The 13,485-nt window shown below is 52.5% G+C and overlaps 3 protein-coding genes across 12 annotated transcripts in view; 2 read left to right on the top strand and 1 right to left on the bottom strand.

Moving 5' to 3' along the window:
- MAP4K3 (mitogen-activated protein kinase kinase kinase kinase 3) overlaps nt 1-1,452 on the bottom strand; it is a 90,022-nt gene extending 88,570 nt beyond the window's left edge. For 7 of the 9 annotated variants that reach the window (XR_012774895.1, XM_075496709.1, XM_075496710.1 and 4 more), the window contains exon 1: nt 1,187-1,452. Coding sequence is in view for 6 of the 9 variants with exons in the window: in XM_075496709.1 (XP_075352824.1) it covers nt 1,187-1,303 (117 nt within the window). In the remaining 3 variants the exon portion in view is untranslated. The remainder of the gene's footprint in view (nt 1-1,186) is intronic. The other 2 variants (XM_075496716.1, XM_075496717.1) reach the window with 2 other exon arrangements.
- Nucleotides 1,453-1,635: 183 nt separating this feature from the next.
- LOC142407337 (transmembrane protein 178A-like) lies at nt 1,636-10,992 on the top strand. Of its 2 annotated transcripts, none has more exons than XR_012774894.1 (4): nt 1,636-2,268; nt 3,880-3,967; nt 4,056-6,493; nt 7,746-7,763. XR_012774894.1 is itself a non-coding variant. In XM_075496707.1 (4 exons), exons 1-4 carry the CDS (start codon nt 3,927-3,929, stop codon nt 6,691-6,693), a joined length of 225 nt encoding a protein of 74 aa, XP_075352822.1. In that variant the 5' UTR covers nt 2,835-3,926; the 3' UTR covers nt 6,694-10,992. The 2 variants fall into 2 exon arrangements, 1 of the variants encoding a protein (XP_075352822.1); XM_075496707.1 differs by lacking the exon at nt 1,636-2,268 and having other exon boundaries at nt 2,835-3,967; nt 4,056-4,093; nt 6,377-6,493; nt 6,665-10,992.
- Nucleotides 8,679-10,992, top strand: TMEM178A (transmembrane protein 178A). Its single transcript, XM_075496708.1, is given in 3 exon segments — nt 8,679-8,762; nt 8,764-8,803; nt 10,092-10,992. Coding segments are annotated over 3 exon segments (483 nt in total). The 3' UTR covers nt 10,451-10,992.
- Nucleotides 10,993-13,485: the final 2,493 nt, after the last annotated feature.

Below are 13,485 nucleotides of genomic sequence, written 5' to 3'. Positions count from 1 at the left end.
CTCTAAATGTTTCCCTACAGTCCTGCCTACCAATACAAGTTTTCTTAAACACACACACCCACCCTGTGATGACAAAAACAGACCAGAAGACACTTGGAAAGCACACGGTTAAAGTGATGCTTCCAACAGGCCGCACAGGACAAACTTCAATTCTCCCCTCTGCTCTGTCACCAAACAGGAGCAGGTACAAACAGTGTCATCCTACCTGAGGGACAGGCTGCCACATCCCATCAGGCAAGAGTTCAACTGGATACACAAATAACAACATACGCTGCAGAGCAGAGAAAAATGTCAAAAGTACACTATAAAGCCCAAAAAGCCAAACTTATGTTCGGCTGCTGTTGCTTTAGCTTTGCTTTTCCTACATTTCTGAAGTTAGAACAGGATCATGAAAGACTCTGATCCTAACTACACTTTTCCTGACACCCCAGTTTGCCCTCGGACTGGTCAGCCTCACGTTTTACAGAGACACAAGCACAAAACACTGGTATTTCCACCCAAGACGGAAATAATAGCCGGGATGAACAGCCCTTCAGGCACACGATTTAAAGTGATATTTGGGCTGGAAACGAGCGAGCAAGCGTGCACTTCCCACACCCCCACAGCCTCCCGGCTCGATCTGGAGAGGAGCCGACCCCCAGCCTCCGCCCGTGAAACAGACGCCCAAGCCGGCACCCAGCAGCGGCAAGAACCGGCTCCCGGGGCGGCTCCGCGGCCGCAGGAAGCCGGGAGAGCGCCGCGGTCCTGCACCGCCAGCCCCACGCCCCCAGCAGGGTCCGGCCGCCCCCAAGCACCGACGCGGCCCCCGGGGGCGCCCCTTCGCACGGGCCGGCCAAGCCAGAGACGCGGCCAGGCCGACGACAGGGAGAGGCGCAGGGGGCAGGGTCCCTCCAGAGGGGAGCTGGGGGCGGCCAGGCCGGGAGCCCACCCGCTCCCACCAGGACTGCGGCCGGTGCGACGGGGTAGACTCCGCTAGAGGGGAAGAATGCGGGGCGACCTTGCCGCCCACAACGGCAGGAGCCCCCTCAGGGCCGGGGGGGAAAGGGGGATCGCTTGACAACGGAAGCCCCCCTCAGATTGGGGGGGGGGGGGGGGGGCCGACCCGGTTGCTTGGCAACGGAACCCACCACCGTGGGAGGGGGGAAGAGACAACACCCCCACCCCCGGACTACGGTGCTGCGTCTACCTTGTAGACGTCACCGTAGGTGCCGCTGCCGATGCGCTGGATGAGCTCGAAGTCCTCCTGGGGGTTACGCCGGGACAGGTCGCACACCCGCCCGCCGCCACCTCCACCGCCGCTCATGGTGCCGGGGGAGGCCCCACTCGGCCGCAGCCCCCCGGGCCGGGGGAGGGGAGGGTGAGGAGAGAGGAAGGGAATCCGTCACCGGAACGCTCACCGCCTCCCCCCGGCCCGCTCCGGCAACATGGCGCCGTCCCTCTGCACCGCGCAGGCGCAAGGGTCGCCGCGGGGGAGCGGGGCGGGGCGGTGCCCCTTGCGCCTGCGCGGGCCGGCACAAGGCGGGGCGGCCCTTTCCTGCGCATGCGCCCGCTGTGCTGCACCGCCCTGCTACACTCGAGGTCCGGCGGGGTGGGGCGTCCCGCCCGGTTCCCGCGTCCCGCCCGGTTCCCGCGTCCCGCCCGGTTCCCGCGTCCCGCGGTACGCTGCCCCGCCCCGGCGCCCACGGAGCTCCCAGCCCCCGCCCCGGCGTCCCTGCGCCCGGCTCCGGGTGGGTGTGCGAGGAGAGCGCCGCGCTCGCCACCTCCCTCCGCCATGCCGGGCAGCGGGCACTGCCCCGAGGCTGTGCCTGAGCCTGTGCGCGCTGGGGCTGCTGGTGGCTGCGCTCGACACCGACCTGCGGCAGCACCGGCAGCGGTTGCGAAGGCGCCTGGCGGCCGCCCGTACCACTCCGCCCCTTCCTCCCTCCGCCACCGCCTCCGGGCTGCGCCCGCCCGGTCTTCGCCACACACGCAGGGCTGTGGCGGACCTGCTGCTACCTGGGCATCGACTCCCGCCTCGACAGCCTCGTCCACAGGGGTGAGCGGCGCTGCCGGCTCGGGGACTGCCCGGGTTCAGCCCCTGTGCGTGCAGCCGGGGACCGAAGAAGCCAGCCCCGTGCACGGTCACTGGGATCCCCCCCAAATGACAGCACCCGAGTATACAGCCGGCATCCCCCAGAGCCAGCCCCTTGGCACGGGAACCGCGATCCATCCCCGGAGCCCACGTATGCAGCTGAGGACCCGCAAATTCACCAGTCCCTGTGCATGCAGGTGGGGACCCCTCCTCAGAGCCCGCCCCTCTGTGCATGCAGCTGGGGGCCCCTGCAGCAGCCGGAGCCCAAGGACCCCCCCATTATGTCCCTGTGCACCGGCGACCACCTCCCCTCTCCCCTGGTGCCCCGCCCCTGGTCTCTAGTTTCGGACGGGGCACTTCCCCGCACCTCGGTGCATGGGAACCCGGCGCTCCGCGCCCCAGTGCACAAAACTGGGACCCCGCTGGCATCCCAGCATTGCCCCGTTGCCCGCAGCCTCCGGTGCCAGCTCCCGCGGGAGCTCCCGGGGCCCTTGCCGGCTCCTGTGGGGTATCTGTCCTTCCCCAACGGGGCACAGGAACCACGCGTTATGGATGTCCCCACATCTGCACCACGCTGTGCACCTGCCAGTCCCCTACACCACTGGCGCAGCATCTGTGCACACCCATCCAATGCACCCTGGCCGGGCAACATCTTCCCCTCATCCGCGGGACCACTTCCCCTTATTTCGTGACTTTTTGGAGTGTTGTGCATGCCCCCACAGGATAAAGTGTGCACCCCCCCCCTTACGCCAGCGCTGCCAGTCCCACTTCCGCTCCCATCCTGCACACGGGTTTCCAGCGTGGAGGAGGCACACGGGGGGAACAAGTGCCAGATAGCTGTGAGAACCCTTCTCCCCAGAGGCGAAACCCCTGGAGCGTGGCTCTGCGGCGTGTGGTCCTAGGGCACCTCTTGGGCTCTGTGCCGGTGAACCAGGCACAGTTTTTCCCACCATGCTCCTGCTGCCAGTGACTGATGGGTGAAATAAAAAGAGTGGGATAGGGGGCGACTTTGGGCACGAAGATGCACCGTCTGCTCGCCGGCCCTGCCTTGCCAAGGATGGTATGGGGGACTCTCCTCTCTGCTGAGAAGGTGGGAATAGAGAGCTGGGCATGGCCGCATTTCAATGTGTGATTATCAGAGCAGAGAAGGAGCTGAGGGGGTTGAGCTTTAGCAGGTGTAGCAGTGATGGCTGTGAAGTTGCATAGTGTCTGTTGGTGCATTTGTCCCTCCAGCTGCCGTGGGGCATGCACCCCTGTCCTTGGCTTCATTTTTATGACTTTTGCTTTCACAGGTAAGACAGTCTTAAACCTGCCAGAATCGGCTTCAGGCTGCTGTGATTTTTCCTGGCATGTGATGGAGGTTTTTGGGGCTTGCTGTGTTGCTTTCTGCTTTGGAATAGCTGAGACAGGCAGCAGGCGTAGATTAGCTGGACAGGGCTGCCACAGATGCTCTGAGAGCTGATCCAAGGGGACTGGGCTCTGTGACAAGTTTGGGAGTAGCAGCAGCTCTGAATGAGTTACAGAACAAAATGCCAGGGAGTTTGAGCTCTGTCCAGAAAGGCTCATGGACATCCTGCTGGGGAGCACCGATAACCTCATCAGCCACCTGCTCTTGCCTCTCAGTCTTCATTTTTATCTCATTAGAGGGGAAAGGGGTTATCATTGTTCCCATGTTATGTCCCTGCCAAGTTCTGCTTGAGTAGAAATGGTTATGAATGAAGCAAACAGGGCTATTTTTCCCCTTAAATCCTGCTTTCTATCCATGGCAGCTGCCTGCACTTCCTTTGTTCTTGTAAAAACACCCACAGGTTTCTCTGGGAGTGTCTGTGTCCCTTCTCCTTGGTAAAAGAGATAGATGGAGCTGAGAGATGTGCCCTCCGCTGCCTTCAGAAACAGGTCAGATCAAAGGGGTATTGGGCATCATTTGCTCCCCCAAGCTTTGGGGCAGCTTCTCCCGCTTTCTCTTTTTCCTCCTGTTCCTTAGATGTGGCTACAGAAGGACAGTTGAGCTATATCCTGCAGGTAGGCAGACTGGGCTCCTCTTCAGCACCACTCACAAAGGTCAAAGGAATTCAATAAAACTGCATTTGGGTGTTAAACATTTTTGTGACAGTTCAGCCAATGCTCTTGCTTTAAGAGTTCTTCTGGTGATGGTGGGGGATTCGCTGTGACATTTGACTGCCGTGCCTCCAGGGATCACGAGCCCCAGCTGTAGTCAGTGGCACCCCACAGCCACAGAAAATGCCTTGCTGAGGCTGGATGCCTTGTTATTTCCAGCTGCGCTCACAACCCATCCATCCTGCTGCTGCTGCTTAGATCCAAAATGCCACTTCACGCTCTACAGCCCTAAATCCTGTCCACTGCTTGAAGCGGGAGCACTGGCTCCTCAGCTGGCGTGCATTGGCAGGCTCCAGCCAGGTGATGCCAATGCAATTTGCCACAGTTGGACACCTCTTCCCACCCCTCCAGCATCTTTCCATGCCAGATGAAAGGGTGAGGCACTGCATCTGCTGGTGCTGCTGAGGGAAGGTGTAGCCTGGGGCCAGCCTGTCCCTTTTGCTTATGGAGCTGCTGCGAGAGGGAGGGTGTCCTTACAGGGGCCACAGAGCACCTGCTTGAGCCTGGTGGGATCAGACATGGAGGCAGGCAAGTGTTTTCTGGAATGCTGAAAGCTGCCTTGGTCAGGGGAAGAGCTGCGGTTTGTGTCAGTCCCAGGGCAGGTTGGTTGTGGTTGTAAGCTGTGCCCCAAAGAAAGCGTATGAAGGAAAGTGTAAATTTAGAGGGCCCATTTAGCTCCAGATGTGGGAGGCCCACGTACACAAGTCCCATACTGATATGCTCCTGTTGCAGTCACTCCTGATGTCCAGGGAGAAGAGCTAAGCCTCAAAGTTTTAGGGATGACTCTAAGAATGTAAAAAAGCAGTAATGGAGCCTGGGCACTTTTCCCCCTCTCCTCAAACATGAGGCTTTTATGTTGTGCTTCACAGAAAAAAATAAAATAAATCTTTCCATTATGATGCCAACAGTGTGAAGACTTGGCTTCTTCTATACTCTCTTCCTCTTTAACGCCTCCCCAGAGCAGCTGTCTGTCCCCCGGCCCCTCCTGACCACAGCCAGCATCTCTTGGGTACCACTTTGTTGTGGCAACCCACATCAACTCCTGTCTGTTCTAGGATGCCTTTTGCTTGTTGTTCCCGTTCAGCTGAGCAAGCCCAGCTCCACCCTCCCAAGCACCCACCATCCCAGCTCAAGGAGGGGCACCCATGCACGATGAGACCCCTTGCACTGCATGCCTAGCTTACCTATAAGCGGCTGCACAGCCCGAGACTGCCTTTTAAAGCAGCCACCTCCGTGGTGTCACACTGAGGAGCAAGATGCCAGTGACAGCTCATGCTGGCATTTGCTCTTTGAAAAACACAGAAGGCAAAAATGCCTTTTTTTAAGGAAATGGTGCCCCAGGGCAGCGATGGCTGCAGGGGCGAGGTAGGGCATGTCTCCATGATGTTTGCCAAATGGTGGCCCTTTGGGGATACCAATCAGTGGTGCAGCATGTGGCAACTGGAATCCAGCCAGACCCCTGCACCGCTTTTTTCCTTTTTCCTTTTTTTCACCTCCCCTCTTGCAAAAAAATAAAGCCTGAGTGAGGTCCAGCCCGTCTCCTCCCTCCTTTCCTCTCCCCTGCAAGTTCCATGGCTCAGCCAGCGCTGCCACCAGCCAGCACGGGTTGCTTGGGAGAAGTTAGCAATAGCCAGCTCCCAGCAGGCAGGGTTCCTGCCTGCAATTTTGCATAAGTCAGAGCATTGTTTCTCCTATTGCAGCGCAGGCCTTTTCTGGGAAGGTTTTGTCTTTGCCAGGAGAGGCACGAGCATAGCGTGAGAGGAAAAACATGGATTGCCTTTGCTCCACAGGCCAGTAGTAAGCATTTCCCCATGTTTCTACATCTCTGTGTGGAAATACTCACCTGTGTCTTTCAGAAAGAAGCAGTATCTTTTTGGAAGGGGCAAGGGGGAGGGAAGAAGTCAGGCTCCCAAGTAAATAGATAATGTTTTACAAATGCTGCCGGCCATCGGTGGTCTCCGGACAATCCAGGACATGGGTGCTGGTACTGGGAGAAGCTGGGCAGAGCTGATTCCTCAGAGGAGAAAGGGTGGGCAGGAGCTGAGCACATGGTAAAAGGATGGGGAGGAGGAAGGCAGGTCACAAGGACTAGCTGTGGGAAAGGGGGGTAATTCCCAGCTGTGGGGGAGGGGAGACCAGTGCTGGTTTTGGTTACCTGGTATGGGAATGCCTCATCTTTCTCCCCAGCAGGCATTGCTCAGAGATGCACTGCTATCAAGTACTACTCTTCCCAGCCAGTAGGCTTGCGCCATGTCCCCCTCAACCTGGTGAAGATGATCCACCAGGATGAATGGCATCTGCTCCGTAAGTGTTCAGCATGGCCCACTCCTCCCTGGTGAGGCCCACGGCTCGTGCTCTCCCTTTCACGTGAAAAACGCAGCAATGAGACACTAGTTTGCAGAGGAGGGGGCGGAGAAGGCAGGATCTCACCAGGGCCCAGCCATCAGCAATTTTCACCCTCATTTTTACTTGCAGGCTGCTACAGTTGGTCCAGGAAAGCATGAACACCACACATAGGGTTTTTTAAGCTTGTTGAATGTAACCTGCTCTTAGCCACCTTTCACAGGCAGATGATCTCTCCCCTCACCTCTCCAGGGGTCTGCAGACACCAGCTTGAAAACCTGCATTCTGGGGTACTGGAAAAGGTCCAGCAGGAGACATGTCAGAAGCTGATGACAGAAGCCACTGTTGCATTAAAAGTTACTGTTGTGTAGGAGTCTGAGGAGTGGCTGGGGGGGGGGGGAATCCTCCTGTTGAGTCACGAGGTTCAGACAGGACCCCCTTGCTTTCTAAACTCCTTCTCAGAGAGGAGTGTAGGTGAGGCTAAGTCTAGTCTTAGTCTCAGACTTGGTCAACAGTTTATTTTTCTAAGGACGGTATACGTAGCCACCCATCAGAGTCAACATTTGCCTGTCAGAGCCCTCTCAGGGTTTTCATTGAAACAGCTCAGCAAAGTTGATTAAGGCAACAGCGTTACAGTAATTTGACAGCATTGTAAGTCCGGTCGCATACAGTGTATTGAACTATCACGATTACGGATTCACAAATAATGCGATACACCTCCAGTCTAGTTGTGTTGCATGAACTACCACGGCCACACTTAAAGAGTCTGGTCGTGTTCAAGGAGAACTATCATGGCTAGATCAATGAAGAGTGCAGTTTATTAAAGCAACAGATACACAGGTTCTTTTGGATTACTGGTGATAAATTCACTGTCTGCAAAGCACATGCAAATACCAAGAGTATGAATAACACCGCCAGCTACAAACGCGCTAAAAGATATAAAGCGACTCTATAGAGATTCCTAAGTTTCCCGGGGAGGCACTTGGTATAACCAAGTGTTCGAATCTTACCCAAAGGCATCCCGATGGGGAGGAAGAGTGGCTCAGCCTGTTGACTGATCCCAGAAGTCAGAGTGGTACATGATGGTATCTTTCCTAACATTCTCTCACGTTATTTTATACTATTTTTTACCTTTCAGGTGGAGCTTGAGTGACTCTAGGCATACATACTTTTGTTAGGATTGGTGTAAAATTTTCTCGCTTAGCTTTTAAAGGTATAAACTAGAAAAATTCGAAGCACAAGCTCAGTGAGGGGTGGTCGCACCTTGGAGGTGGGTAACTTTTGGGACGGAGGTGTGTTTTGGTATTATAACATCGTTATAATGAGCAAAGTTCACCAAAAGGACAGCATTTTGTCAAAAACATGACAGACCGTTGGCCCAGGATAGCAAGTATGCAGTTTATCGGTTCTGTGGTACCTTCAAGTTCCCATATTATCACAGAGCCTGGCCGTGGTGTCTCCACACCACTCCACCCTCTGGGCAGTTCCTCTTAGAGCCAACACACCAAGTTGCCCTGGTGTTGCCGAAATCTAAGGTTGCAGGCCTAGGGAACTTCCGTGGAATGGATTCCTTGCATGCCAGCCGCACTCCACCTGGGCAGCTTCTTCAATGCTGTGCCTTACTTAAAAGTGTGAATATAAGTTTAATTTCTAAGTCACCTCCAGCAATTATTCCACAGCCACGTGCTAAACAATTATGGAAGAACCTGTCTGCATGGAAACTTCCCGGTATTTAGAAACCGGAGCATTTCTATCCATCCAAGTTACTTTAAATTTAAACTCTACAAGGAAATAGAGAACAAAGAGTATATTACGGTGTATCTGCACAAAACCATGCTGCGCCCACATCCTGAAGGTCATATGGCTGAAGCCCTATGATTATATGGTTCATATGATAGTGGGAAGTTTATAGCACAACTACAAAACCGCTAGTTTGTAGCAGCCTTGCTACAGGATCACTTTCTACTTACAGGTACTCACTCGTAGATCTGGGATTACTCCTGCTGTGGGTCTACCTGGCTTGGGCCAGCTGCACTCGTGGCTATTTCTAGGTGTCTCTCCGCTTCCTCCTGCGGTGGAAGGCTTGTCCGTGGTAACACCTGCTCTTAATTTCTTGGGTTTGGTGGAAACAGACTTGAGAAGGATCATGGCTGGATTCCTGGGCATGGCTACAGCTGTTCTTCTCTAGGGGTGCATCATGGCAGCAGTCAGCTTCTTTTGGGAGGATAGTCCTCACCCAGCACATTGCAGGTCTGCTGTTCCTGGTAACAGGTAATGCGTCGTTCTAGCGTGCTAATTATGGATGAAGGCTTCACCAGGTTTCCCTTGGGTAGGCAGCATGCGCTGCCAGTAAGTAGAGCATGCCTTTCCTTCTGATCTCCAGTTACTGTGCCTCGCATGAAGCGAGTCACTTACTCATACAAGTGGAATAACGAATAATTGGAAACAAAAACCCTGTGAAAAATGCACTAGGGCTCATGCCAGCAGCATGAAAGGACCACGGGGCTAAAATAACTGCTCCCTCTTCCTTACATATGAAGTGCTCTCTCTCTTCTCCAGAACAGAACGGTCCCTTGCTGCAGTTTGCAGTCCTTGACGGTGGACTAAATATTTCTTTTAATACTGAAGTTGGAAAAGGGAATACTTAAAAAAAAAAAGTCTTAGTCATAAAATTAGAGATTGTTTAGAGGGGAAGGAAAGGTAAAATCTGCGAACACAAAGCCAGCATGAGTTTGAACAATCCAAACTCACATGGCTAAGCACACCACCTTCTCTTGTGCCAGAGGAAATATTTTGATTTGAGCAGCTGTAATACACAGCACAGCTATATTTTTTAATACATTTGGAAAGCACAGGCCTGAGGAAAGGCTCATTGTGCACGGCTAATTTAGCTGCTTAATGAAAACATAGCCTAATGAAAAATGCTTAAGGAAAAGTGACCCAACAGAAACCCTAGGCTGGAAGAAGGGTATTGGCAGAGAGCTGGGGAGCGATTTAGCTTGAATGGTTCCTCTGCAGAGGTATGTGGAGGGCCACCTGTGGAGGTAGATTACCCGCTCAATAACCTCCAGATGAGATTACACACAGCATATGCAAAACAATTTCCCCTGGCTGCTCTGAGGCATGCAGCAGGCTCTGCTCCCGCAGAGGGGATTCAGCATCACAACGCCAGCTTGCGTGATGTGATTTCGTCCCATAGGTCAGATCTGATCACAGATGGAGGCTTTGGCTACCTTTCTCCATTTGAAGGGCAGGCATGAGTGAAGTCACAGAGGAGACTCTCTTATTCTTAAAAATAACCAGCAAGTAAGTAAGTAACCGAGTAACCAAGAAGTTTGCTGGATGCAATTCACAACCACAGAGCTAGGGCTTAGCCTTGCATAACTGGGTAATGCACTAAAACCTTATGAATGCCAGTAATTATCACCTGTGTGCTACCCAAGATAACTTACAACTTGCACCCAGCTTTGTTGGTATTTGATTAGTGAGGCCTAACATTTATTTTGTTATTCACGCTATGCTACACCTCAAAATAACAACGCAATTATTTCATTTACAGGAATATTTTGCACTATATCTCTGTGCACTTATGCAGCCAGTATGAAAGATAATCTAAACCACCTCCCCTCATTCATCTATGCTCTTCCCAATGACGTGGAACATGGCTACAGCTAGTCTGTATTTTGTGCTTGGTGCAGTCTGGGATTTACAGTAGCACCTGGGTGTGTTTGCATGGCCTACCTGTTTGTTAGCAGGGGCAACATTATGCAGCTGAAGTCCACCAGAGACTCCTCCATATGGCTGCCCACCTACCACCAACATGCTTCAGTAATGGCTGAACAGTATTTTTCAGGACTTACTCGAAGAAGCAGAAGTGAAGGGAAAACTAAGCTCAGGATTCCAAGCACAAAAGTCTGATTCTTCAAAATCTGACCATCACATTTTACCGGTTCAGCAAGCTGTTCTCCCATGCTGCCCGGCAGAGCGATTTGAAAAGGAGACAGCTCTCAGAGGACAGAGATGGCTCAGGATCAGGTGCTTCAGTTCAGCATAGCAAGTCCATGCAGAGGAAGATATTTGCACTGGAAGGTAAAAGGGGGAAGAAAGTTGCTGTAAGAATTTAGGGCTATTTCTGTTTTTCAAGGATCTGTACATAAAGAAATCAAGGAAAAGTCACTGTTGCCAAATGAATCCTAGTCAGAATTATACTCCCTTCCCCAGGGCATCATCTGTAATGTTTTAATTCAGCACCTTCCACACTTGACCCTAAAGTAAGGCTTTGGTGCCACTCTCTTCCCAAAATGCCCAAACAGACCTTTTTCTTTTAAATCAGTGTATACCTGTGTCTCTTTGGGTATCCTTTGTACATGAAGTTCCTGTGTAATTTGTAAATAACCATGATTTCCAGTCTGAGCACCTGAGCTGCACTGTGAGAAGGATTAAATTACTCCTGTCCATTCCCGGATGGTCTCTTGGTTATGAGGCATTTGTCAAGCTACAGTATCTGTAGTAAAATTCCTGCCTCTCTCAAAAGCATTTGTGTCAACTGCAATTTCACAGCTTGGAAATGGTGTCTCCTGCAAGGCAGAGAAAGTTCATAAACCAGGAAGGTCATAGCCTGGACAGTGCTTGCACCAAGCATCCCTAGGGAGCAGTGCCGCATGCTGGAGTTAGAGCCCTAGAGAACCTCTCCTGCTTGGGCCAAGAAGCCACCTATGGCAACAGAGGGATGGGGAGATGCTAGAAGGGGAGCGTCTTTGCATTTTCCAGTGCTTAATGGCAGGGATATGCAAGTTAACAGATCAGAGCACCACGCTGACCTGTCAGACAGCACTCAAACTGACAGAGCCAGTCCCCACAATTAAGAGATTTCAGTGCTATGTTGATGCATCTGTCACAACTCATCCAAAGCTACAATTTTCTGCCATCTCCTAAAAGCCAGTGTTGCCCTTGATGCATGGTATCCATACATTCATTGCCAGAGCAGTGTTTTTCCCTGTGCCCAGCAGGTGTGAGAGTTGGCCAGGCTCTTGGAAGGTCCCCCAGGCTGCCTTGCAGAGGGCATGGGCTCTGTCAGGAACAGAGTAAACACGGCTGAGTGAGCAGAGTGATCAGAGAAGGCAATTCTACAGTAAGGGTGGATGGTACAAGATGAACGCAAAAGGGAATGGTGGGGGGGAATGGGTCAGATACAGAGTATTGTGAGCATAGGGCTGGGAAGAGAAAAAGGGAGATGTGAGAGAAAGGTTGGTTGAAGGGCAGAGGGGTCAGAGAGGAAGGAAGGGGAGGTGAGAGACAAGGGTGGTGGCACAGAGAAGTATTGCCTTAATGCAATAACCATCAATTAAGTGACAGCAGAAAAAGTCAGTGCCAAATTAGACTAAGAAATACAATCATACAAAGTAGACTAAGCTCAACAGATCAATTAATTGATCTGAGAGCAATCAAGATGCCAGGAAGCAATGGCAGGAGAAACCAGCATCAGCACTAAGCACAGCTTTGCGGCCAGCCTCCCCTGCGTTTCTGCGCTTGTCTTCACCACAGAGCAGTGTTTCTCAGCAAACACTTAGGTCCTGTTGGAGTCAGCTCATACCTGTTTATGTGGTTGTCGTCATGCACAGATCAAGGCAGAAATACTCTCTCCAGATGGTTTATATATCTACTATAACACCAAGAAGGTTTAACTTGGGTCCACCTCAGATGAAGAGCACAAATAGCCATGGGTGACACTAAACTGGGGGGGTGGCTACCGTAATAAATGGCAGAACTTCTGTCCAGAGGGGCCTCAGTCAACTTGAGAAGAAGCACCTTGTGGTATTCAAGGAGGAGATGAGTAGAGCTCTGCCTGTGGGGTGACACAGCCCTGTGCATTCAGCCAGGCTGGGAGATTCAAGCTGGGCAGCAGCCCTGCTGAGAAGGGCTTGCGGTTGCAGCAGACAGCAGGCTGACCATTAGCCAGAAGCATGTTCCTATTGCAGGTAAGGCAAACGGGCTACACTAGGAGCCACATGGCTAGCAGAGCCAGAAGAGCAATTTTTACCCGCTCTGTTCAGGGCTGGTAAGGCCTCACCAGGATTCGTATCCAGCGTTAGGTCCTCCAGTTCAGGACAGATGCAGGGAAACACAAGGGGGGCCAGCAGAGGCTGCAAAAATGGTTAGGGGAGTGGAGCACAGTGCCTGTGAGGGGAGGGAGCTGGGCTTGGGTAGTCTGGTGAAAAGGGGGCATCTACCAGGAGCCTGTGACTGCTTGAAAGGCAGTTATAGACATGAGAGCACCAAACTCCTGCAGCATCAGACAATGCAGCAAGGGACAACAGCCACAGATTGCAGCTTGGGAGGCTCACACATAAGGAAAGCTTCTCCCCCAGGAGGGTGGTGTCCCCTGGGACACATACCCAGAGAGGCAGGGATCTCCATCCTTGGAGGTTTAAGACTTGGCTACACAAAGCCCCAGCTGATATGATCTAGCATTGGCAATAGGCCTGCTTCAACAGGGAGGCTGGAGGCCACTAGAGGCCCCTTCCCACAGGCATGACAACTGTATTGAAAAGACACCTCAGCATTGTATAAAGTTGGGGGGGCTCCACAAGCAGTTCTCAACAACAGTAAGTTTTAGTCTCTTGAAATACAATTAGCCTTAAGATTAAAGTCTCTTCCCTTACCCAGCCAAAGCACTTTGTCAGAATCAAGAAAAAAAAAAAAAAAAAGAGAAAAAAAACCCCAAACCCAGACACACTACTAATCGTATCTTCATACCAATCACAGCAGAGGAACACACTGCATGAGCCCATCCCAGCTTGCCAAGTTGCAAACGCTTGTCCAAAATAGCATCTGAAAGCAATCTGCGGTAATTCTCTATAAAAATACTTCCCTGTCAGCTCAGCAGCCATGGAAAGCCTTGAATTAGACTATCCTCCCCCTCCAAATACCTTTTGCATAGACTAAAAGAACTG

Source organism: Mycteria americana, chromosome 3, assembly GCF_035582795.1.
Source record: "Mycteria americana isolate JAX WOST 10 ecotype Jacksonville Zoo and Gardens chromosome 3, USCA_MyAme_1.0, whole genome shotgun sequence".
Taxonomy (NCBI): domain Eukaryota; kingdom Metazoa; phylum Chordata; class Aves; order Ciconiiformes; family Ciconiidae; genus Mycteria; species Mycteria americana.
The sequence above is the reverse complement of the archived record's forward strand: the minus strand, read 5'-3'. Positions and strand labels throughout refer to the sequence as shown.